At 43.2% G+C, this 26,167-nt stretch overlaps 1 protein-coding gene across 1 annotated transcript; it reads right to left on the bottom strand.

The window, feature by feature from the left end:
• LOC147329830 (uncharacterized) lies at nucleotides 1-25,179 on the bottom strand. The gene is made up of 3 exons (XM_086290880.1): nucleotides 23,418-25,179; nucleotides 22,283-23,339; nucleotides 1-86 (listed from the first exon to the last, which is right to left on the bottom strand). The coding sequence occupies exons 1-3, from the start codon at nucleotides 24,624-24,626 to the stop codon at nucleotides 1-3; spliced, it is 2,352 nt and encodes a 783-aa protein (XP_086147006.1). The 5' UTR covers nucleotides 24,627-25,179.
• Between the last annotated feature and the right edge of the window lie 988 nt (nucleotides 25,180-26,167).

Here is a 26,167-nt window from a genome sequence, read left to right as displayed (position 1 = left end):
TTATCTGGGTTCGGGAGGTCTAAGCACAGAAGCCCAGATTCCCTCATCGGGATCATCTCTGACCATGGCCGTCTCTTCCAGCTCATCTGAAGGGAGACTGAGTCATTCCCAAACCAGCTGAAAGATATAATCAGAGAGTCCTGCGCCTTGCTTGGGGCCTCCCGGTGTGATATGCCCAAAACACCTCAACTGGCTTCTTTTGATGTGGACGAGCAGCGGCTGTACTCAGAGTCCCTCTTCAGTGACCAAACTCACACAGCTTAATGCTCCTGAAAAGATTCTGAATACTGATGGTCACTAACCCTGGACTTACCATCAATACATACATACACAGTTTTACCTTCAAGGCACTTTACGACACTGTATTGTCTCAAATAACCATAATACTTACAATTGTCTCTCCCTGTAAGGAATGACATGTACTGTTGCAACATGCAGCATGGAAGAAATGGTGACCACATTTTGCACTATGCTACACAGCCTCATCAACTTCATGTGCCCCAAAGGTTACTTTAATCCTAGAGTAAACCTTCTGGTGTCAGGAATTACAAGAACAGTATATTTTGATTTCACACATGTTGAATTTTAAGGTGTCCATCTTCTGCTGTGCTACATGTTATATACATGTTATAAATGTTATAAACATCTATAACAAATCTCAGTGTTTTGTATATGAATATGGCCAGGAATGCTCTTGTGCTGAAAAAGCCCTTTGTGTGCTTCCACATTCCAGCTTGAGAAACTCAAATACAGCAAGTGAGAATTGCTTGTTTTTGCTCATGCTTGTGATTTTAGCACAAAGCCCATTCTTTTTTTTATCAAGTATCAGAAGTTCAACATTAATTTTCAATCTGAATTTTCATGAATGTGTTGTAAGCTTTACCCTTCTTTCTGAAGAATCAGTGCAGAGAAGGAAGACTTGAGCTGGCTGTCTGATGCTGTGAGAGACCATAACTTCAATTTAGATTCCAGAAGCTCACTTTTGTCCTTACTGACTTGAACCTTACATTCACATCAAAGAGACGCTTGTTTGAAAATTCCCCAAAAGAGGGGTTGTAGAGTTTATGTTTACACCAAGAAAATTACAAGATAATGCTTAATGGTAATGCTAGAGTATATCGCAAGTCTTTTTGAGAGCAAGTCATGTATTCCTACTTGTCTAAAGAGAACTTTGGAGAGTAGATGCTGAGGGAAAGATAAAAACTCAGGCAAGAAAAAAAGCTTTTATTTCCATAATACAATTTTAATTTCCTCTTGTTGTGCTTGGCTGATTGTGGCTTTGTGTTTAACACGGTTAAAAATGTGCTGTTTATGTAGTGGGAGGGTGATCAAATTGTTCAGAGCAGGTACAGTACATCCAAGTTACATCTCACCTGCGTTTGATAAAATTTCAGCTGACCTCTTTAAAAGTAACAGTGCTCGACCTTTTGCCCCGAACCATGAAATTAATGTTTCTCCATCCTCATCCACAGTAGTTTGCTATAATCCCAATGGAAGTAGTAGAAGTCTCGAAGACCCCAAAATGCCGTCCTAGAGTCTGTAGGTAACTGTTGCTTGAGTTAGGGATAAATACATAATACATTACTGTAAATACATTACTGTAAATACAGTAATGTATTTACAGTAATGTATTTACAGAGCTACATTGGAGTTGTGCCAGGAAAAAGTACTTGCTGTCCAAAAAGAACAGAGTAAAAGTGCACTGATGAACACAGAGGCAGAAGCAGAGTATTGGAACTGTGTGCTCTGAACAGACGAATCAAAGATAGAGTTGTTTGGCCAGTAATACTAGACAAGCTTAGAGCAAACCAACAGTTCATTTCTAGGATAACATTCATAGTTACAAATGTTTGGTGAAGTACGGTGGTGGAAATGTTATGGTTGGGATTCCTTCTCTGCCTCCAGGATTCTAGTCAGCGACTCAACTCTGCATCAGATCTTTAAAATAGTGTTCAGCCATCTGCTTAACACTGCAGGAAGAATAGATTTTTAGTTCCAGGAATGGCCACAATGTTCAGTGATTAGCAGCAGTTAACATCAGTTCACTGTCTGCAAATCTGATGTTCACCTTTGCCACTGAGTTTTAGTTGTGTTCACACGCTGTAAGGTTCAACTGTATGTTAGCCAAAGGCAGCTTAGTACAGCTAAGCTAAAGTAAAATTCTTAAAAGTTTATTAATTGAGACAGGATAGGGTAAACAACTGTCTATTTTCTGGCTCTAGGAACCTTTGCAAGGCCAGAGTCCTGAGATCGTAGAGCACGGGATGGAACATGAAGGTGTAAAAGGTCGGAGACATATGAAGGTGCCAATCCATTTAAAGCCTTGTAGGTGAGCAGCAGGACCTTAAAATCTGCTCGAACCTGACAAGGTAGCCAATGCAGAGATCTCAGTACAGGGGTAATGTGCTCAAAAAGGCCTCTGAAACTCTGAAACTCTTCTTTGGTTAAACTTCTGAAACTTTTCTTTGGTTAACTCAGAAAGAAGAGCATTACAATAATGAATACGTGAAGACACAAATGCATGGACAAGAACCTCTGCAGTGTCGCTTGATAAAATTTGTCTGATTTTGACTATGTTCCTCAAATGATAAATAGCGGTCTTTGTTATCTCTTTAACATGAGACTCGAAGGAGAGCACCATGTCGAACCACACGCCCAAGTTTTTTACCTTGTCCCTGCAATTTAAATGGTAAATGGCCTGCATTTGTATAGCGCTTTTCTAGTCCTTAAGCGCTTTACACTACATTCAGTCATTCACACACTGGCGATAGCAAGCTACATTGTAGCCCTGGGGCGCACAGACAGAGGCGAGGCTGCCAGACACAGGCTCCACCGGGCCCTCTGACCACCACCAGTAGGTAAACACGGGGTTAGTATCTTGCCCAAGGATATTTGGCATGCAGCCAGGAGGCAGCCTGGGATTGAACCACCGACCTTCTGATTAGTGGCTGACCTGCTCTGCCACCTGAGCTACAGCCACCCCATCTTGAAAATTGTCATCAATTTTCAAGATGAAATTTTGGGGCAAGTGCTGAGATTTTTGTGGTCCAATGACCATCAACTCTGTCTTATCAGTATTTAGAAGCAAGAAATTATCCAATAACCAGCTCCTAAATGCAGATAGACAAGATTGCAGTTTAGAGACTTCAGCACAATTTCCAATGGTTAGAGGAACATAAAGCTGCAGGTCATCAGCGTAACAATGAAAGGTTACATTAAAAGAACATAAAAGAACACCAAGAGGCAGTAGATAAATAGAAAACAGCAATTTCTATGTATCTGCTGCAGCCTGTCACTGAAGGAGCTGTTCAGTGCTGTCAGAGTCTCCTGCATAGGGTGGGAGATGTTGTCCAACAGCTTAGCCACCATTCTCCTGTCACTCACCACCTCCACTGGGTCCAGAGGGCATCCTAGAACAGAGCTGGACCTCCGGATCAGTCTGTTCAGTCTCTTCATGTCCCCAGCAGAGATGCTGCCCCCCAGCAGACCACACCATAAAAGATGGCTGAGGCCACCACAGAGTCATAGAAGGTCTTCAGGAGAAAAGACCTGAGTCTCTGCAGCAGGTACAGCCTGCTCTACCCTTTCCTGTGGGGAGCATCTGAGTAGTGAGTCCAGTCCAGTTTATTGTTCAGATGAACACCAAGGTACCTGTAGCTGTCCACAGCCTCAATGTCCATACCTTGAATGTTTAGTGGTTGCCGTGGAGGATGTTTGTGCTTGCGGAAGTCTACCACCAGCTCCTTGGTTTTTCTAGTGTTGATCTGGAGGTAGCAGTCCACAAAGCCTTGGGTCAGTTCTCTGTACTATTGCAGACTCATCAGAGAACTTCTGCAGGAAACACTGGTTGGAGTTGTGGGAGAAGTCTGCAGTGTAGAAGTCTCAATTCTCAGAAACCTGGCAGACAAAAACTAACAACAAACAAAAACATTCCACCATAATAACAATCCAAAGTGCAAAAGCACATATGAGTTTCTAAAACATCTGTTGCCTGACTTAAATCCAGCAGAAGTGGTTCGGGTTATTTCAAAGGCAAAACCAACGTAAACTAACACAGCACACTGACACGCATTCAGCTGTAAGTAAGTGTCTTTGAAGAATGGCAGATAATTCAACACATGTAGAGAAGGATTGAGCCTGTCATCAACAAGAAAGCTAATATAAAAACACAAGATTTGACTTATACAGGTATACAGCCTTTTTATTGCATTACTTAATATTACACTGAAAAAAAGGCCATGTTGGATTTACTTGATTCAATAGTGGACATTGGTTGCACACAAATGTTTTGCTTTGGCAGAAACTTAAACAACTGAGTTAAATCAACACAACTTTTTCATATTCAGTAAACCTGTGCATTTTGTGTTCATAAAACGCGATTGAAACATGTTCAGATGAAGTAAGTTGAGCTCTTGGAATATTTTAATCCTTCACAATTTTGTCATTTTATTTCAACACTATTCAATAACTTTTACCCCAGTACTACTTGGTCACTTAAATACTACATGCTGTCTTCATATTACATAATGTTCAACAAAGTCTAGATCCTGGTTACCATAAAAATTCAATGGGTCTTCAACACCATCCTTCTATCTTTATCCTGGTTGCAGGAGGGCTGGGAAATAACCCTGAAGTGATAGGTTACAAGGCAGGGTACACCCTGGACAGCTGACCAGTCTATCACATAGAAACAAACAACCATTTACGCTTACATTCACAGGTAATTTAGAATCACCAGTTAACCCTAACTCTAATAACTGCATGCATCAAACCAGAATACCCAGAGAGAAACCTGCAAACTAGCCAGAATGTGGATTTGAACACAGGACCTTCTTACTGTGAAGCAACAGCACTAACCACCATGCCAACAATCTAGGAAATGTGATTTCCTGTATTTGATGCAGAATTGTTTTGTTTTTGTAATAATACACAATAAATAGCAGCATGCACGTGGTGTGTGTGTGCGTGTAGTTGTCTGCCTCTTATAACTCCAGTGATTTTCCTGCAGTTTGAAATCTTGTGCGATCTTGTGAATTTCATGAGTTCAGCAACTAACCACTCTTACTAGATTGTATCAGGTCGTCTCAATAAGAACAAATTAAGTTGTTGAATTTCGTACAGATTCTTCATGATTTAATTACGTTCATAGAAACATGAAATTATTGTGTTCAAATTACAAGTTAGACTTTTTTAATGTAACAACCACCCAATTTACTTTTTTTGGTATACTAAAAAAAGTAGAGGTGGCTGCTCGACTTGACTGAGATGGATGCCTTCCTGAAACCACGATCTAAAGAGCGCGAGTCTGAAACCCGTGCAGTGTCGCGGGATTTAACATTGATATAATATTGACTTACTTCACTTGAACATGATATGAACAATTTAATCTAGCCTCTCTGCATATCATGTAGTTTCTACACTATGTAGTTACACTTAACTTTAAAGCATGAGGCGATTGTGTTAAATACACGCAAGATGCTTACGTAAATCCAAGAGCTGGCCAATCTCTTTTTTTCAGTGTAGGTTTCCTGCAGTTTTAATGTATTAAATCGAAAATCGATAGTGTTCGATATTTCACAGCTAAAACCCTACTGTCAATCTCTTCATAACATAACATTCAATTAACAAATATAATAACAGTGAAAGGGTCAGCTGAGATCAATCCAAGCTTTTTGCTTTTTGTCTGATTATTTTCAATTGATAATCCACCATAACGTTTGTGTTTACTGCTTTGGTTAGCTGTCAAGCTGTCAGCAGATTTCAGTGTAGCTGGATCCTGTGAATCGCAGCTGGACTCAATCAACTTTGAACAACAAAAAATATTGGATCACTTTGCTTTGAGGAAATAACCAGCTCCTCTTTTCTTCCCTGACAGCTCCTTAGAGAGAGAAAGACTGCTTGGAAAGTGAATTTGATCGAACTCACACTGCTCTGTCTATTTCTCTCCAATTTGTTCTGGTCGTTATCTGGCTGTTTAACTGCATTTTTCAAAGCAAAGTCTAACTGAGCAGGTCAGCCTCCTGATGTTTCAGTGCTACGCTGATTAGCATGGTGTGAAAGAAATCCTGGTTAAATTTCATGACCTATTTTACCACACAGCTTTTGTTCTGCCCGGAGATTCACAACTAGTTCCTGCAACGCATCGAGTCAGCGTTTCTGGGCTGAATTAGAGTGGCACAAAATGTGCAGCTGGCATCAGTTGAAACAGTTTCTAATGTAAGAAAGACTAAAACCAAAGTCTGTCAAATTCTTCCTCCTTGTGTTTTTAATATTTTTGCTTGCACAGTTGTGCACCAGCTTGTAAGATGATGACCTTGAGGCTGGTTTCATTCTGGTTATACTGGGACAAATCGTCAGTATACTTTAGTATGAAGATTTTAATATCCACCAGGTTATTGGCAACCCATCTAGGCTTAATTCTAAGGTTCAGTTGCAAGTTAATGGTTTTTAGGATCAGTAGAAATTGTCTATTTAGTAGAACCATACAAGTACAACCATAACCCTTGACGGGTGACTGGTGAGCTGGTAGATAAGACTTTGAATAGTCTTTAATTTTTTTTAAACCCAAAACATAATATTTTTACACCTATCCAAATAGGTTTGATTACAACTGACCAAGCTTTGATTTTAAGCAAAAGTAAACAGCCAGGCCTGTTGCTCATTTGTCGTTGTCATTTTGTGACTTCTTAATTGAACTTCTCAAAGCTCAGTGGGATTTCTAAGCATTCCACAAGTTGCCAAATTGATGGAGTCCGGTGACACTGTTCTGTGACCTACAATCTCTGAGTAATGAAAGATACGAACCGCATAGTGATTGCTTTAAAAGATATGTTTGAAGCAGTGTTTCAAGACCAGAGCTGACCTCTGTGTCTCGATGTTTAGACAAATTACAGCGCTGGGTCTCTAAAGGGACTCGTTAATCTGCCGAATGCTATCATTTATGAGGCAGAAAGCCCAACTCTCTTGGGCAAAATTTGTGAAATGTGATTTCTGTGCACTAGAAATATTTATGCGCCCTTTTATTTAAGGTATGCAGAGCATCTTTCCACTTGGAAAGGTGAGCCACAGGGCAGTACTCAAAAGTCAATGCATAGTGGGAAATAGATGTGCACACACACATCCTCCCACTTACACATCATATTGAAGGAATGCTAAATGTTAATGTTAAGGGTGAAGCACACTAGTGACACTAAGCACCTACACCATGTGTGTGAAAAAGAAAATGTTTCAGAAGGCACACAGAGAAGAATAAGTAGGCATGTGAGAGAAGGGGCACTCTGAATCCATGGAAAGTGCTTTCAGTGCATACACATACGTATGATTTGGCACCTTCCTGAAACTCTATTCGAGCTGTTTTAAGTTGATTGTGACAGAAATGTTTTTATTTATCCTTAATATTTAAAACTTGGAAACTAGCTCACAAATGAAATTTTTCCAGAAAACCAAAGATCTTCTTAGATCCACTTTGTTGTAGATTCACAACTGCACGTCCCTTTTTGAAACTCATAGCATATGATATGAGTCCAGAGGACAACAATAAAGACCTCGAACAACTATTAGCAGCATCTCACTGGCTCCAACATCCTACCTTCAAATAGCTACATGCACATTATAGTCCATTGTACAGACTAGTCATGGGGTTGATATTAACATAAGTCCAATAATTTAAGAACGTAACTTCCTCTGCGTTGGTTTTTTTCACGTAACAGTTGTTAACAACTGACTGCAGGACAGTGTATGTTAGATCATTTCATTAGATAACAGTTTATAAGAAAAATGATGGGCCAACAATCTCAAGCCCATACATTAGGGAGGTAAAAACATACATGACCTGCAGAATCTCATATGAGTGGAATTGTTTTTAGTTGTCTCAGCTGGACAAAATATGTCTCAGAGGAGGCTTTTCAGTCAGAAAGGAGATACTATCTTGTTTAGGGTCCATCGGCTACATATGAAATCCATAATATCAAGGGTTATTGTAGTCATGTATTATCCATGTAGGAATGAAAATGTATATTTACTCCATATGATATGCCCCATATGTCTTTCTGAAGGAGGTTATTCCTCCACTATTATATGTCTGAAGGTTCTCAGTCATCCAGGTCATTGTAGTTCAAGGAGCTGGAAAAAAGGCGTCTGGAAGTTTCCTTGAAGACGTTTCACCTCTCATCTGAGAAGCTTCTTCAATTGCTCTTAGAACAAGAGCAATTGGTGGAGAGTCCCAGATTTAAAGTCCTATGGGAGTGTCCCCAAAAGGGTCATGGACCCCTTAGTGATCTTTGAGCAGAGGCTGTGGCTTACGACACCAACTGCCTGCCATCTATAATCCAGTTTTGAGATCCTTCCCAGACGCTTTAACGCCCACTCACATCCTGGGCCATTTGACCTCAATAAATCACACGATAGGGTCAGGCTAGGTTTCACAATGGGTTCACCCGAAACCTTGGCTGATTGTGACACACACCCGTTTTCACACCTTGGCTCGTGTGATTAGTTAGAGGATCAATAGGGGTCCATGACCCCCTTGGTCAGCTTTAAATCTGGGACTCGCCACCAATCGCTCTTAGAACTGAAGAAGCTTCTCGGATGAGAGGTGAAACTTCCTCAAGAAGCTTAAAGAAGTCCAGATGCTTTTCTTTTCAAGCTCCTTACCCTCCACTGTTACTCTCACAGAGGTTATCTCATTAATAATATTAGATCCTCAGTCCCTGGTTACTTTGGCTCCTCTGAAAAAGAAGGCAACAAATCGCAGATGCTTGACAGATATAACTCACAAACGTGCTTCTTAAAGCAGATGCCTTGTAAGATGTGTTATTATGTGCAGCAAATTTAATAACTGATCATATTTACTTTACATATTTACTCACTCCATCAATCTTTTCAAGTCAGCTGTTGTAATTTATTCCTCTAAATCATTGGTATCATCTTAGATCACATTCTCACTGGTGTGAGAGCAGAACTCCACACCAACCGACCTCAGCCCTGGTCTATGCCTGTGTCATGGATATATGAAGGCTACAGATTGATGTGGCCTCTGGAGCTTTTATGTATTCATGATATATGGTCCTCCAAACATTTACATCACCAACCACCAACAAAGTCAAACAAATAAAAACTGGTGCATTAATCATGATAGGCTTTTGTTTCTGTGTCCGATATACATCAGATTATTGAAAAATACCAGCTGGACATATGTTATTCACAAAACTGGAAATGTTTTCAGCTTATATCTTATGGAGAAACTGCACTAGCATACTGCCAACCGCTCAGAACTAAAGCCTAAATTAATAATAAAATAACAGGATAGAATAAATAAGCATAAAATAAATAAACGCTAAGTAAAAGCTAAATTAAAAAGGTGGTCTTGAGCCTGTTCTTAAAAACATGTACGTTCTCTGCGGCCCTGAGCTCCTCCGGCAGGCTGTTCCACAGACGAGGACCATACCACTGAAAAGCTGCCTCTCCGTGAGTATGTGTCCTGACTTTAGGGACAATCAAAAGGCCAGTACCAGAGGACCTCAGGGTCCGCGAGGGTTCATATGGTAAAAGCAGATCTGAGAGATAAGAAGGCCCAAGACCATTAAGACATTTAAAAACCAATAACAGAACTTTAAAATCGATCCTGAAACACACGGGGAGCCAGTGCAGCGATTCTAAAACCGGTGTAATGTGGGCCCGCCCTCTGGTCTTCGTCAGCACACGAGCTGCCGAGTTTTGCAAAAGTTGTAAAGTTGAAATATTCTTTTTGGGGAGACCAGAGAGCAGGGCAGTAATCAATGCGACTGGTAATAAAAGCATGCATCAGCATCTCCGTGTTTGCCCGAGAGAGAATAGGGCGACTCTGGCTATATTTTTTAGATGATAAAATCCAATTTTGGTTACATGTTTAGTATGTGGGATAAAACCAAGCTCAGAGTCAAAAATAACACCCAGGTTTTTCACTTGTAGCGAAGGACATAGTGAAAATGCCTCTAATTTAGACAAGAGTTTCTCTCTCTGAGCCTCGGGACCGACGATTAAAACTTCAGTTTTGTCCTGGTTAAGCTGTAAAAAGTTTTCTGCCATCCAAGATCGTATATCTAAAATACAGTTAAAAAGGGCATCCATTGGTCTGGTGTCATCAGGAGACACGGAGATGTACAGCTGCGTGTCAACAGCGTAACTGTGAAAGTTCACTCCATGCCTCCTGATGACACCGCCGAGAGGGAGCATAAAACCGACCCTTGAGGCACACCACATGTCATTTTATGGATCTTAGAGGAGCATGTATCCATACTCACCATAAAAGTTCTGTCAGAGAGATGAAGTGAACCAGTTGTGTACAGCACCAGAGAGGCCCACCATGTGTTTCAGTCTGTTTAAAAGAATAGCGTGGTCTACTGTATCAAAGGCTGCGCTTAGATCCAGTAGCACCAGGACTGAGAGCTTTTGGGAGTCCCAGTTACATCTAAGATCATTTAAAACCTTTAGGAGAGCCGTCTCTGTGCTGTGGTTCACCCTAAATCCAGACTGGAATATCTCCAGGATCTGTCTATCATTGAGAAAATCAGTAATCTGAGTAAAAACAAGTTTTTCTAAGATTTTACTTAAAAATGGTAAGTTGGATACAGGTCTGTAGTTATTAAAATCATTACAATCCAAATTGCTCTTCTTCAGAAGGGGCCTCACCACCGCCGTTTTAAAGGCAGCAGGGAAGACACCCAACTGAAGAGAGCAATTCATCATGTATAAAAGCTCAGCCTCAAAAAATCCATAAAGTGTTTTAAAAAGTAAAGAGGGGATTGGATCTAAAAGACATGTGGTGGGTCTCACTGTGGAGAAAACTTTCTGCAGGTTCTCAGCATTAACCAGGACAAAGCTGTCCAGTGTCTCCTCAGGTACAATCGAGCCCTCAGATGTGTTTACAAACATATCGCGATTAGATAAAATATCAGATCTGATGACGCTGATCTTTCCCCTGAAGTGGTCTGCAAACTGCTCACAGAGCGAGTCTGTGGGGGTTCTTTGGGAGCTTTTAAAATCAGGGTTAAATAAATGATCTATGGTGGAAAAGAGGACCTTGGGATTATTTTTGTTATTACTGATTATTTTGGCGAAGTATGAATTTCTTGAGTTCCTTAATGTATTATTGTACATTTTAAGTTGCTCGCAAAATATTTGATGGTTGATATTATTTTTATTTTTCCTCCATCTCCTTTCTGCTGCCCTGCATTTTCTTTTGAGTTTTTTGACTTCTTCGTTTCTCCAGGGTGATGCATGTTTTACGTTAATCTTTTTGGTGGTGAGTGGAGCAACAGAGTCAAGGCTTTTCTTCAGTTTGCTGTTAAAATGATTAAAAATCAAATCGCAGGGTGCAGGTAAAATCACAGGGGGGCATTCGTCTAAAACCCTGGTATAATTTGCAGCCACTTCAGAGGTTAGCTAGCGCCTCCTCACAGTTCGCACCGAGGTCTCCCGCTGAATACAACCAGTGATGTTAAAAAACACACAGTAGTGGTCAGAGACAGCCAAGTCAACAACAGAGGACACGCTGGTGGACAGCCCATGGGTCCAGAGTGTGTCCTCTGTTGTGAGTCGGCTGCGTGACGTGCTGGGTAAAATCCAAACAGTGAAGAACGTTTAAGAATTCTTTTGCTGCAGGGTCAGAAGGATTATCCAGGTTAAAATCACCGGTTAAAATTATCATATTATATTTTGAATGTATGTCTGGAATTTGTGAGGTGTCTTGGAGAGTTTTCTTTTGTCCCTTGTTATACATTACACAAAAGATGACCTATTTCATCTTTTCTTTCCTTACCACATGAATATCATTGTAGGAGCCATATGAGTTGTTTCCGTCTGACTAAGTGGGTTGGTTTAAATGGACTCACTGTATTGGTGCATGGGTGTGGGGCGTGTCTCATGGGTGTGGTATAAGGTAAATGTGGTTGCACTCACTTGTGCACAGCACCTGATGTGATGAGCAGAAGGTAGGGTGAGCACAAGGCAAAACTTTCTGTTGACCGCAACATATCGCAACATATCGCAACATATCGCAACATATCGCAATTTGAATGATTTGATATTCTGTGCGTTTGTTTGACAGTTGATCCCATGTGCTGATTTGTAGTTTGGACAGTGGCATGTGTAAATAAAGAAGCAAATGATACAGAAGTGTTCTGTGCGTTAATTGTTGCGCGTCATCGGTGTCCTCATGTTTAGCCTGCCGCCATTGGTTGGAGTAGCCGCAACAATCATATTTTTGTCTCTACTTAGCATAAGGCACAACACTGCAGCACAATCTAGAAAAAACAGCGATACCTAGTTCCAAATTGCCTAGGGCTTGATGCCTGCCCCAAAACTGAAACCACATTTGTTTAAAAATACTGTCACTAAGGGCTTTAACTCAATCCATGCACAGACCTTACATTACCCTACATTACATTGCATCTCTAGGGCATTATCTTTTCATCATCAATTGTGTTGCTTTGCAGCACTGTGGACGTAATGCTAGGACAGATACAGTATGTTCCTACTTCTCCAAGTGCTTATGACTGACATCTCTGTTCAGCTCAGGTTTCTGTGCCACTGCAGTTCTGCATCTTGAGGTCCAGTACCAATGTTCAGTGCAAATACCGGTCCTTGCAATGCAGGAGAAAATACAAGTACAAAAAGGTGGAAGTACAAAGAGGTGTCCAAGTTTAATTTCACTAATTTCAGAATCAGAATCAGAGTCAGAAAGGGTTTTATTGCCAAATGTTGAGCAGGTTTACAACATTAGGAAATTGCTGTGGTGCTTCAGTGCAAACATACTGTCATAAATTACGCTAAAATAGACATGAAAATAAAAATAAGAATAAGAATTTAAAGAATTAAAACATTTTTTAGGTTGTTATCTAATCCAATCCAACTTTATTTATAGAGCACTTTAAAAACAACATGGTTGACCAAAGTGTTTTCCAGTAAAAATCAGTGGCAAAAGTTAAAAACCATACATTAAACAAAGAAAGTCAAATAACAATAAAATAAATGAAAAAAAAGATAAAAATGAATCAGTGAATATTAAAACATGAATAAAACAGACAATAAATAAAAGCACAGAAGATTAAGAGCAACCAAAAACTGACTAAAACTGACTACAAGCTGAGTCGGGTACTACTCCTAAAACGCCTTGGGAAAAGGATGTGTTTTTAAAAGTGACTTGAAGATTTCAAGTGTTGGGGCCAGCCTAATATGGAGGGACAGGAGCAACACAACAGCGAAAGCTCAGTCCCCAGGTGCTTCAGTCTCGACATGGGGACAGCGAGGAGTGACTGGTCAGTTGATCGGAGAGATGTTTGAGGAGTGCATAGGTGTAAGAGGTCTGCCAGGTAAGTAAGCGCCAATAAGTAGGATTCCAATGCAGCAGAGGTGGGCGGAGTTTAACATAAAAGTGAAAACATTTCAAAACAGCTTCCACAGGCAGAAAACAGGAAAAGGAAACAGGTCCTGATTCTTCTTTCTTATCCCAATTCAGGATACGACAAGTCTTACTGTGTCTCAGGAGGAGAAATTTAAAATATTACTGTCTGCCAGCATTAACCACAGTCATATCACACAAGCCACAATGATGTCATAGACTCAGATCTTAACACTGCTGGGAGGGAATGCAGAAGAAAAATAGGATATTATGGTTATGGCATTATTATGGTATTATGGTTAGTTTGAATATTTTGTCAGGTTAAAGTTTCATTGTTGAAGCAACTAACAGTGAGGCAAAACATGGAACAAAAGAGTTAAGTACAATATAAACCTTGAGATAACAGCCACACACAAAAGACAACGATGATGCACAATAATGAGACAAATATGTGGCAACAAATAAACCAATCGACAGACTGAAAATAGATTTGTAACTTATACAAATGACTTTTATTAGTGACACAGGATCTGAATGATGTCAGTATGTCGCAAATAATTTACATGTTGCAAAATACTGTGTTGTGACTGTAATGTAGATAACTTTAGAATAATCCACAGACAGGGCAGGCATCACCAGCTTTCCAACTTGTTTCGGCAGGAAGTGTTTTGCAGATCTTTCATCACTTTAATTTATCTTGGCATGAGACGTGTTACTGAAAACAGCTCAGAGGGTCATAAGGTTGCCTGGAAGAGAAAAATGCTAAAGGAATAAAGAGGGTGTTACAAGAGAATGTGAAGAAAGCCAACACTACTGCACACTGATAAGAGTGGCGCTTCAAAGACAAGCTTTTTTAGATATAATTAGCTTTAAATGCCAACCCTGTATGCTAGTAATAATATATAGCATATAACTAAACTTCATCTACCACAACAATATAATAATTTCTCACTGTTGCTCTGACAGGTAGGAATTGTGGTGTGTGGTAAATGGTACGCGGACTGGTTTCTTAAATAGCACTTTTCTGCTTTAGCAGAGGACTCAAAGCACTGATGCAACATACGAATTCATCTGAGGTTATGTTCAAGGCTAAACCTGCGGGGTTTTCCCCTCACTTTTAAGCATTTTGTCTAAATGCTGCATGAGGTGTGTGAAGCTTTGACTTCCTTTGATCTATTCGCCGGTGCTTTTGTAAGATGAGCTTTCATCGCCTTTGTGAAAAATGTTATGCTGTAATATACAGCATAGACGCTTCTGTGAGCGACAGCTGAGCAACGAAGTCTCTTCTGCCAAGTCAACAACACCTCTCTGAGCCAAGTCTGTCAAAATAAGCATCTCTACCGCACACATAACATTTGACTCATATCCTCCAGATTTGCCTGCACATTCACCTCTCTGACGGGACATATTCTACACTTAAGGACAGCCTTCAGTAAATCATCACTGCAGCGCTGGAGGTTAGGATGATGTGGGAATGACAGAAAAATGAGATCTTTCTCCAGAAAGCTATTAACCAATTCAGGCTCGCAGCAGGAAGGAACCGTAGCCTCACACACGCACAATTAACATGCCGAGGAAAACTCGTAGCATTTCCACGTGGGTAGTTCAGTTTCACATTTTGAATTCAATAGCAGATAAATTAAAGTCCTCTCCCAGGGAGTGACGGGTGTTGAATGTGTTAATCCAAATGTTGCAGCAACATTGCCGCTTTCTGGAGCACATGAGGGCAGCTAACCTGCAAACGGTGATTAATATGTCAGTGTAGCTAAGGCACAATTAGAGCCATAGGGTTGGCCTTTGATACAGCTCCACACCGAACTGTCAAAGCCACTATAATTTACACATAGTTTATGGATTTATTTTCATTCCTCTCGGGTGTGATTAATTTTCTTCTTGTAGTCTGGTGGAGGCAAACAGCGTGGTTGTATAATCAATCATCGGCTCAGAATGCCAATGTGTCACTTTCATTTCTCGGTTCCATCGCGTGTCTCGTTTGGTATAATTGTCTCACATTTGAGACAATCAGCAGGTTCCCATCCTTTGACTCATAAACTCATCACTCAGAGCTGGATTCAGGCCTGAGTGCGGTGGCACGCAACCAAAGTCAGAGAAGAGAGTGAACCGAAACCACCACCTCTGCCTCCTCACACACGTGACCGCTGTTGTCCCTCCCTCTTCTTCCCTCGAGTTATTCGTGTCCTCCCCGTACTCAGCAGCATGTCAGACAACGGACTTAAACCACAATGCTGTTATTCATTTTGTTCCCTCTGCCTCAGGTCAGCACGGTGGGTGTTTATCATTCAGATTCCATCTAAGGATGTAAATTATGTCTCACCTGAAGAAAACTAAGATAATAGAAAACACCTGAAAACCCAGCAGCTGTAGAAAAACTTCAGACCTGTGTGCGCATACATTTATTCTAAGACAGGATACTAAGAAAGATTTAAGAGCACAATAACTTTCCACCAAAATACAGAAGGAAAACAGAATCAGTGCCCACTAAAGAATGAGTGCTGCACCAGAGATGGGCAGTAACGCGTTACTTGTAACGCGTTACTGTAATCTGATTACTTTTTTCAAGTAACGAGTAAAGTAAGGGATTACTATTGCAAAATCGGTAATTAGATTACCGTTACTTTCCCGTAGGAACGCTGCGTTACTGCGTTACTAAAACCGTGATTTTTTTTGCGAGAATGTCTCATGACAGTGACGTAAGCAAGTGCGACGTTGGTGACAGCAGCTGTGTGCAGATCAACAATGGATAATATATCGAGTGCGGGAGAGAGTATGAGCGTGCAGCGTTTAAAGTGTGGAAGTACTGACCTTACTTTGAGTTTGATTCCATAAAAAGTGACAAAAACATTAGCGTCCATCGTGCGTGGGAAGAAAACTTCTTTTTACAGCGAAAAAAAACCCTAAACTTCCAAGCAAGCACCGAGTAGCTACGACGTAATGGGAAACTCACAGAGACACTCGCGCGGATTCTTCAACTGACCGCAGCACACCTGCACCAGGGTAACCCTCCGCCTACCCTGCTCCTGCTTTACAGGTGAAAATAGAGCAAAAGGACCGCTGAGTCTTTGACTTTATTTATTTTCTGCTGTGTTTTACTTGCATCTGTTTGAAAGAGTGAGTGAAAACACAAAAAATATTTTATTTTATGTGCTGGAATGTGTAGAAAATAGGTTTAAATGTTAAACTAATTTATTCAAGTCAGAGAATGTTGCATATAATTAAATGTTTTGCTTGATGCATAAAGTTAAAAGATTAAAACTAATAAAACAAGTTTTAAAAAGAGACTTTTCCATCTGATTACATTTTGTATGATGGATTATGCAGAAAAAGTAGAATTGGGCTGAGAGTTCTATCGCTTTATCATCTCTTCAGGTTGTAAATCGTGTTTTTAAAAAGTAACTAAGTAACTAAGTAACTAAGTAATTAATTACTTTTGAAAATAAGTAATCAGTAAAGTAACGGGATTACTTTTTGGGGGGAGTAATCAGTAATTAGTTACTGATTACTTTTTTCAAGTAACTTGACCAACACTGTGCTGCACACATAAAGGCATCTCCGTGTTCTTGTGTTTGTGCTGTGTGAACACACATGACTGAGTGACCACGCTTTACTAGGCTGCGTGTACTAAAGGTAACATCACTGAGCACTTTGCTGTGTTTCGGCTTAATCTGCACCTCCCATTTTCCAAAAGCAGGCAGTAGAGACTATATTTTCATAGCCTTTCCTGTTTTGGCTTCTTTTATTCGTATTCCATCAGTGCAGTGATGACATTTATTTATTTATTTTTGTCTGAGCGCTGTCACCTGTCCTTTTGGAGTGGCAGGTGTGTTTGAAGTTAAAGGGCTTTCACGAAGAGGTCCAACAGCCAGTCAGGGTATGCTCATGGAAAATAAGAAAACACTATCAGTGTATCAAAAACCAAAGAAAGGCTCTTGAATGTGAATGATTTAACTTACATTACATACACATAACATTTTGTTTTTGAACACAATAGAAGGAGATCCATATCCTCATTGTAGTTTCCACCCATGATTATAAATGTTACAGAATTGCCAAACGAAAACTCTGAATAGCATTGTGTTGTGAATCAGTAATTACAGGGCGTGTTATTACTTGTATGAAGGCGATGGATCGAGGCAGTGGGTGCAGGCTCTGACTCTGCAGTGCCACCTTCTGACCTCAATTTCAAGAACTGATTTTATTTTGTAGTCTACATAACTTTGATCAACACCACAGAGAAAGGACATAAGATAACTGTCTAATGCAAACATGTATTTTATTTTAACGTATCTTCATAGTCCCCACTTCTATAATGAAGGGAAGGCATGACATGTTATTTGAACTACTCATAATCTCTCTTTCAGTCTTTCCTTTGTTGCTCACTCTGGATAAAAAGTCCTGGCATCGCTACATCAGTTGCTTTTGTTCTTACCTTACTGCAACCCCTCGATTCATGGACTGGCTTCTTCTGGGGGGAATGGCGTTACTTAAGTGTATTTGACATTTGACTCTTCACAACACAACTGAAGACAAAAGTGGATATATTTTGGTGGATGCTGCATCTTTGCTTGTGAAATACATCTTTGCTGCGACCATGCTCAGGTGCTCTGACCCATTCCCAGTTAAAAATACTAAACTTCTGAACAGCATTTTTTATGTTGATCATTTTAATTCCTATTAAGAATTTATTTCGATTGATTTTTTCCCACAGCATAAATATAGTTCTTTTAAGGTTTGATGTTTAGTGACTGTTCTGTTACTAAATTAAGCTTATGCTTAAACCATTTAAAGAAAAAAAGGATACAAGTTTGAAAGTACATACTCAAGTTTACTATTTAATCACTGTGTGTCACACATATTCAGAATTATTATGTATTGTGATTTTTATTGTGTGCAGGCCTCGGCCTCCATACACAAACATGCATTAGGAAGCCCAACTCTCACTGCACCGATGCTCTTCTCCAGTAAACAGCAGCTCTCACTGTGACATGCAGCTACGATTGATGGTGCTGCTGCTGCTGTTTATAGGAGACGTGTGTCAAACTCTCAGGTTTTACTTATTGGGAAAAAATTAATCAGAAGCAGTGACAGAGCCCATATTCACTGTCTGTCTCTAAAGCCTTCACACAAGCATTAACATCTCCTTCTCTTGATTATTATTCTTTTAATAAATGTATTTGTATATCTGTCTGGATATGTTTTGGCTGGTCTGCAGGTTTGTACAGCTGCTGTGTATATGTGTGTTTTTTCAATACATCTAAACTCTCTTCAGATGAGTCATACTGTACGATCTTTAATTATAGCCCGAGTGACCCAGGATGCAGTGCGCAGGCACAAAGTTTCTTTTCCAAATAAACACTACAATCCAAACTGTAAGCTGTAAACATCCATCACAGTTTAAACTTCCTGTTTTGCTGTTAACCAACTGCAGATTTATTGACATCATGGATGTATTTGCTCATTTCTCCATTTATGTGTGTTGCTCTGTAAGGCTTTTAGACATTTTCAGAAGGCAAAGATGGCTAAGGCTAATAAACAGTTCTTACCCAAAAAATACTTCATTATAAATTTCTAGAGATTTTGTTTTTCAGCTACTGCGGTCCACAGCACCACCTCGAGGTGCACCATCAAAAAGCACCAGCAGTTAGGAGTTAAAATTGTACAATACAGATAAAGGGTGTAATTACCCTGTAATTACATGGAATTCCATGGTATTTTATTTGAAATTACAACATAATTATATTTCTCCACAAATACTATAATGTAGGCACACAGAAAAAGGGGCAGCAAGTCTGAATTTAACAGGAAAGAAAGAAATAATTCCCTCTCCCTCTCCACCTCCTCCAGCTTCCCAGGCCTGTCGATAGATATAATCTCTCCAGCGTGTCCTAGGTCTGCCCCGGGGCCTCCTCCCAGTGGGACATGCCTAGAACACCTCACCCTGGAGGCGCCCAGGAGGCATCCTTGTTAGATACCCGAACCACCTCAACTGGCTCCTTTCAATGTGGAGGAGCAGCGGCTCTACTCTGACCCCTTCCCAGATGGCTGAACTTCTCTCCCTACCTCTAAGGGAATGCTGAGGGACCAGACAAAGAGCAATTCAGAAGACCCGTATGAGTAGAACACCAAGAGAACAGTTCACCCTTCCCAGGATAGGGTTACCGGGTCACGCCCGAAGCCAGGCCCGGGGAGGGTGCCCGAAAGCGAGCGACTGGTGGCCGGGCCTTAGTCCATAAGGCCTGGCCAGGCACACCCGAAAAAGGGACATGGGCCATTTTTCTGCAGGCCCACCACCCGCAGGAGGCGCATTGTGCAATGTGTGCCGGGCGGCCAGGAGTGGAGGCCCTGGCGGACCGATCCCTGGCTACCAAGACTAGCAAGACTAGCACATGGGACATGGAGCCATAAATTATTCTGTAAATAATTTTAAGTACTGTTTAAGTAATTTCAAGTACTGCATAACTAAGGGCTGCTACTAAAGGGTGAGAGTCAGGTCACCAGTCTGACACAGGGCTAACAGAGATAGCCCTGTGGGCTAATAGAGATAGACAAACATTCACATCTATGGGTAATTTAGAAACACCACTAACCCAGTGTTGCCAACTTAGCAACTTTGTTGCTATATTTAGAGAGTTTTCAGACCCCGTTAGCGACTTTTTTTTCTAAAAAGTGACTAGCGACAAATCTGGCAACTTTTGGTGGTGTTATTAGGAAGACTTAGGACCACGTGAGAGCACGTATCACTCTTACTCTCAACAAGCAGCGGGTGCTGCCGTGGGCACCTCGCCTGTGCCAAAGCGCTCACAGGCGACGGATTGTCATCACGCAGCAGTCGCCCCCAGCTGCTGTCAGAGCAGGAGATGTTGACCCCCTACGCCTCCAAAACTGCAAATGAATCGTGCATGAGCGAAGCCGCTGCTCCTGCCCTGACTGTAGCACAATCAGATCTTCTTTTACTCTTACTTTTTGTGAATCACAAGGTTTAAAACTACTTAAATAGAATAGAATAGAATTCAACTTTATTGTCATTGCACATGCACAGGTACAGGGCAACGAAATGCAGTTTGCATCCATCCAGAAGTGCTTTAGTGATATAGGTATATTACAATATATATTAGCAATAGTATAGATATGTAAGTATATTACAGAAATGGGTCTATTATGGTATGTTATAATGTACACGGTATGAAGTATGTTGTGAATATTCTATAACTAAGTATGTACAGGCTGTAGTGAGTACAAGCTATGTGCAGGCTATGAACAGGATATAAATATGAAAAACTATACAGAATATGAAATAAATAACTTTACAGAAATCTGAGATATACAGCTATACAGAAATGGGAACTATGCAAGTTGTAAACAGTTGTAGGATTAAAGATTATTGAATGTACAGAATGATTATTTACACAGAGCTATACAGTAGTGCAGTTAAGATAAGTGAGGGTGTAGATAGTTTCTACAGAGGCTATATAAAGTGCTAGTGGTTGTGAGTGGTGGTTCACTCCATGTTATTATTATGTGTTTGAGGGTACAGTTGTCCATTGTGGGGGTGTGTATGTTCAGTCCATGAGTTTAACGTGGGTCAGATGTCAGGAGGCAGAGTTCAGGAGTCTGACAGCTGTGGGGAAGAAGCTGTTCCGGTACCTGGTGGTCTTAGTCCGGAGGCTCCTGTGGCGCCTCCCAGAGGGCAGGAGGGTGAAGAGTCCATGTGATGGGTGACTGGGGTCTTTGATGATTTTCCCAGCCCTTTTCAGACACCGCTTCCTGTAGATATCTTTTATGGCAGGAAGTGGTGCTCCGGCGATGCGCTGGGCAGTTTTCACGACCCTCTGCAACGCCTTCCGGTCCGAGGCAGAGCAGTTCCCGTACCAGACTGTTATACAGTTGGTCAGGATGCTCTCGATGGTGCAACGATAGAAGTTCACCAGGATGTCTAAAAACACACACACAAAAAGTAACTCTGCCAGAGTGCCTTTTTCGGGTCACTTTTGCTGGTACCAAGCCTAGAAAAAGGAGGTGGGTTGGAATTGTGACATTAAAAAACCACCAATTGCTAAAACGAAATTTAATTTGTAGTTCTAAATATATTCTAAATGCATTTATTGTGTTTTTTACTCACTTTATGTCTCTTCCTGTCACGGCTGGCGGAGTGAGCCGTGTGGAGTGGAGGAAAAGGAGGACCCAAAATGCAGCAAACTGATGATACGAGTGAAGTTTATTTACACGGTGGCAGTGGCAAAAACAGGCAATGAAGCATGAGTAATGACAAACCTAAACTGGGAGAAACTAAAGAGCAAACCTGAAATCTTACAAAACGGAGAGCGGAGCAGAGAGACGCAGACCAAGGACCAGGATACCAAGAAACACAGACGAGCCGACAACGAACACAGACCGACACCCACTATATATACACACACACACACACACACACACACACACACACACACACACACACACACACACACAAGGTAATCGGGTAATCGCACACAGGAGGGAAGAACAGCTGATCTGAATACACATGATGACTGGAGGACACAAGCTGAACACAATGACAACAGACACAGACTTTCAGAACAAAACAGGAAATCTAGAACCCGAACCGGACACAAGGGGGGAGGACACAGAATAACTAGAACAGAGGGAAATAATCACAAAACACAAAACGCTGGGTCAACGACCCAGGACCATGACAGTACCCCCCCTCCAAGGGCTGGCTCCAGACAGCCCAAAACAAAAACAGACGACCAACCCAGGGCGGGCGGCGGGGGCCCAGGACGGAGGGACCAACACAAGCTCCAGCGAACCGAGAGAATTGTCCAAAACAAAAACACACATGCTGGAGCACGAGAACAAAACACAGTTCAGGAGGCCGGCCCGGAGGCTGACAACTCAGAAGTCCAGGACAGTTCATCTTCTGAGGCCGGCCACGTCGGCGACGTCGATCCATAAGCCGACCGAGCGGAAGGCAGCGGTGGCGGAGTGGAGGCAGTTCAGGGGGCCGACCGTGCACACGGCAGCGGCGGCGACGGGGAAACCGTTCAGGCGGCCGACCGTGCGGACAGCAACGGCGGCGACGAGGAAACCGTTCAGGCGGCCGACCGTGCGGACAGCAATGGCGACGATGACACAAGTCTGGAGGCCGACCGTGCGGAAGGCAGCGGCGGCGTCTAGGAGGTCGTCCATATCGACGATGACGCTCCACCAGCGGCCTGGTAGATGACCGCCGATGTCGAGGCGGCAGTTCGGGACCCGAAGGTGGCGTGGCCGTCGCAGCACCAGACGAGACCGAAGCAGCGGCTGGTCCAGGCGCGGCTGAAGCTGAAGCGGAGGCCGGACCAGGCGCGGCTGAAGCTGAAGCGGAGGCCGGACCAGGCGCGGCTGAAGCTGAGGCCGGACCAGGCGCGGCTGAAGCTGAGGCCGGACCAGGCGCGGCTGAAGCTGAAGCCGAGGCCGGACCAGACGAGGCTGAAGCAGAGGCCGGACCAGACGAGGCTGAAGCAGAGGCCGGACCAGACGAGGCTGAAGCAGAGGCCGGACCAGGCGAGGCAGATGACGAGGCTGAAGCAGAGGCCGGACCAGGCGAGGCAGATGACGATGCTGCAGCCGGGCCAGGCGAGGCAGATGACGATGCTGCACCGGGCGAGGATGAAGGCTCGGAGGCTGCAGCTGGCGAGGATGATGAGGCTGCAGCAGGCGACGGCGTGGAAGCCGGAGACTGTAGCGCTGCAGGCGTGGAAGAAGCTGCTGCTGCCCGTGGCGTGGATGAAGCTGCAGCTGGCGAGGATGATGAGGCTGCAGTTGGCAGCTGGACGGGCTCCTCGGGCCCTCCAGCTGACGAGGCAGGAGGCTGGCTAGGTTCTCCTGAACCTCCAGCTGACGAGTCTTGAGGCTGGACGGGCTCCTCGGGCCCCCCAGCTGACGAGTCTTGAGGCTGGACGGGCTCCTCGGGCCCCCCAGCTGACGAGACAGGAGGCTGGCTAGGTTCTCCTGAACCTCCAGCCGATGAGTCTTGAGGCTGGACGGGCTCCTCGGGCCACCCAGCTGACGAGGCAGGAGGCTGGACGGGCTCCTCGGGCCCCCCAGCAGGCGAAGCAGGAGGCTGGACGGGCTCCTCGGGCCCCCCAGCGAAAACAGTCTCTGGACCAGTGGGCACCGGGGCCCCTGGAACACACAGTTCAGAACCAGCAGGCGCACGGGCCTCTGGCAGGCACAGTTCAGAACCAGCAGGCGCACGGGCCTCTGGCAGGTACGGGTCAGAACCAGCAGGCACACGGGCCTCTGGCAAACACAAGGCAGACTGCAGCTGCACAGAGCATTGACCCAGCTCGGGCAGCGACAGCCGGATACAGTCCTCAGCTGGCTTCTTAATCTCCAGGGGTCCAGAGTCGGCCGGGGGCTGGGACCCAGCCTCTGGGGAGGCCCTGGAGTGTGTCACAGTCTCTGGGCTGGCCAGCTTTTGAGGACTGATTACAATATTATGTGGTGTGTCTCTCTGCTTGACATGAACAGGTGAAAAATAGTTCTTTCCGGGTTGGATGGACTTAACTTGTTGTGCAGGAGGAGTTGGTGACAACGATGGCTGAATAGGTGATAATAAGGCGGATGAGTCTCTTGTCAACTGAGCTATTGACTGAGCTATGGATTGTAACCAAGTGTCTAATAGGTCTGGCTGTGACTGTAATGGGGGTGACGGTTGAGTGGCTAACTGAGCTAGTGGCTGCTGGGCAGCTAACTGAGCTACCGGCAGGGCAGCCGACTCAAAAAACACAGCCCCGGAATAAACAGACACACAGTCCAAAACAGAAAAAGGGTCCTTTTCACTCACCACAGCTGGCAGTTCCAAAGTCCTAGTCTTCGGCTGTGGGGTGATGCGCCGACGGCGCGATCGTCGCTTCCTCCCGGGCAAAACCTCCGGCGGGCCGGGCAAAACCTCCGGCGGGCCGGGCAAAACCTCCGGCGGGCCGGGCAAAATCTTCGCCGCCGGGCTGAGTTGGGAAGCGGTAGCGGCTGGTGGGTGAAGGTGCAGTTCGTTGAGTATGAAGTCCTGTGCGAGCGGGTGAAGAGAGTCCAGCAGCCAGGAGTGAGCAGAGATGAGCTGCTGTAGCCTGGCTTCTACAGCGCGGAGACACTCTTCCCCCTCATGCTCGAGCCATAGGTTAACCAACCTGGAAACAGAGTCAATTAGTTCCTCCCGAAGCTCCTCGGGAGGTGCGGATGCCGCTGGGTCCATGTTTGGTCGGCTCGTACTGTCACGGCTGGCGGAGTGAGCCGTGTGGAGTGGAGGAAAAGGAGGACCCAAAATGCAGCAAACTGATGATACGAGTGAAGTTTATTTACACGGTGGCAGTGGCAAAAACAGGCAATGAAGCATGAGTAATGACAAACCTAAACTGGGAGAAACTAAAGAGCAAACCTGAAATCTTACAAAACGGAGAGCGGAGCAGAGAGACGCAGACCAAGGACCAGGATACCAAGAAACACAGACGAGCCGACAACGAACACAGACCGACACCCACTATATATACACACACACACACACACACACACACACACACACACACACACACACAAGGTAATCGGGTAATCGCACACAGGAGGGAAGAACAGCTGATCTGAATACACATGATGACTGGAGGACACAAGCTGAACACAATGACAACAGACACAGACTTTCAGAACAAAACAGGAAATCTAGAACCCGAACCGGACACAAGGGGGGAGGACACAGAATAACTAGAACAGAGGGAAATAATCACAAAACACAAAACGCTGGGTCAACGACCCAGGACCATGACACTTCCACGATATTTCTCTCTCCTACAATGTAGGTTACAATAGACTATGTGCACCTTGGCATATGCTACTTCCGGTAGGGAAACTCCTATAGTGTGCTTCGTTTCCGGTGTGATATTCACGTCTTGTTTACGGTCGGGTTTTCCAAAAAAAGTCAACCAAATGGACGAATCAAGTGGCAATTTACATTTCTCAAGATGTCTTGGGCATTTACCGAATATATCTGTAGATGATGTTCATCGACTTGTCGATATTTTTCCCTTGCGCCTCAGAGCAAAAGAGAGAAGGGATTGAAATTTCTCAGTATTTGTATAGAGTTCCCTCGTTTATCGCGGGTGTTATGTTCTAAAAATAACCAGCGATAGGTGAAATCTGTTCACTACTTAAAATCACCTATCAGGTCTTTAAGTCTGACGTCATTAGCTGTACCTGGGCCCAAACTCAGCTTCAGGTCCTAAAGTCACACGATCACTGCAGCATCACGATCAGCGTTGCTGCTTTACCAGGTGTAACAATTAAGTTTAGCATCCAGGCATCCATGAAAACAGAATTTATTCAATTTAACAGAGTTAGAAGTTAACAGGAAGTTAGCTCGCTAGTTTCCATCTAATGATAAACCACCATGTTCTGACTGAGAGATTTCTTAAAAAATTAAACGTACAGCTCTGTTATTGCTTCCAACATAAAAGAAGACAGAAAACTAAACAGCAGTGACGTTCGTAGGGTTACTGAAGTTGGGCTAGCTGGTATATAATGGTGTGCTACGTGATCACTAGCGGCACAACTATGTTAGCATAACATAAACACAGTGAAGCTGGAGGATGAACACTAACTTTTTCCCACTTGATAAAAGTTAACGTGAGGGTTCCCGATGGTTAGGGACAAATGCAATCGCATGGCAGGAAGCTGTAAACGGACCAAACTTCAGTCAGGAGAACAACTGAGATAATCCATCCACAATACGAGGTTAGTCATTAA

The sequence above is a fragment of the Aulonocara sp. 'chitande type north' Nkhata Bay genome, linkage group LG5 (genome assembly GCF_057382095.1).
Source record: "Aulonocara sp. 'chitande type north' Nkhata Bay isolate Kocher_YH1m ecotype deep benthic linkage group LG5, A_spYH_male_GT1.1, whole genome shotgun sequence".
NCBI lineage: Eukaryota > Metazoa > Chordata > Actinopteri > Cichliformes > Cichlidae > Aulonocara > Aulonocara sp. 'chitande type north' Nkhata Bay.
Note: the sequence above shows the minus strand (reverse complement) of the source record. Positions and strands in the feature narration are given on the sequence as shown.

Coding starts and splice junctions, on each gene's coding strand:
- LOC147329830 (XM_086290880.1), bottom strand. CDS start 24,626: ATGGACCCAGCGGCATCCGCACCTCCCGAGGAGCTTCGGGAGGAACTA. Junction 23,340..23,417: donor CTGGGTGGCCCGAGGAGCCC/GTCCAGCCTCAA, acceptor GGGGGGCCCGAG/GAGCCCGTCCAGCCTCAAGA. Junction 87..22,282: donor CTGTCCTGGACTTCTGAGTT/GTCAGCCTCCGG, acceptor GTCTCCCTTCAG/ATGAGCTGGAAGAGACGGCC.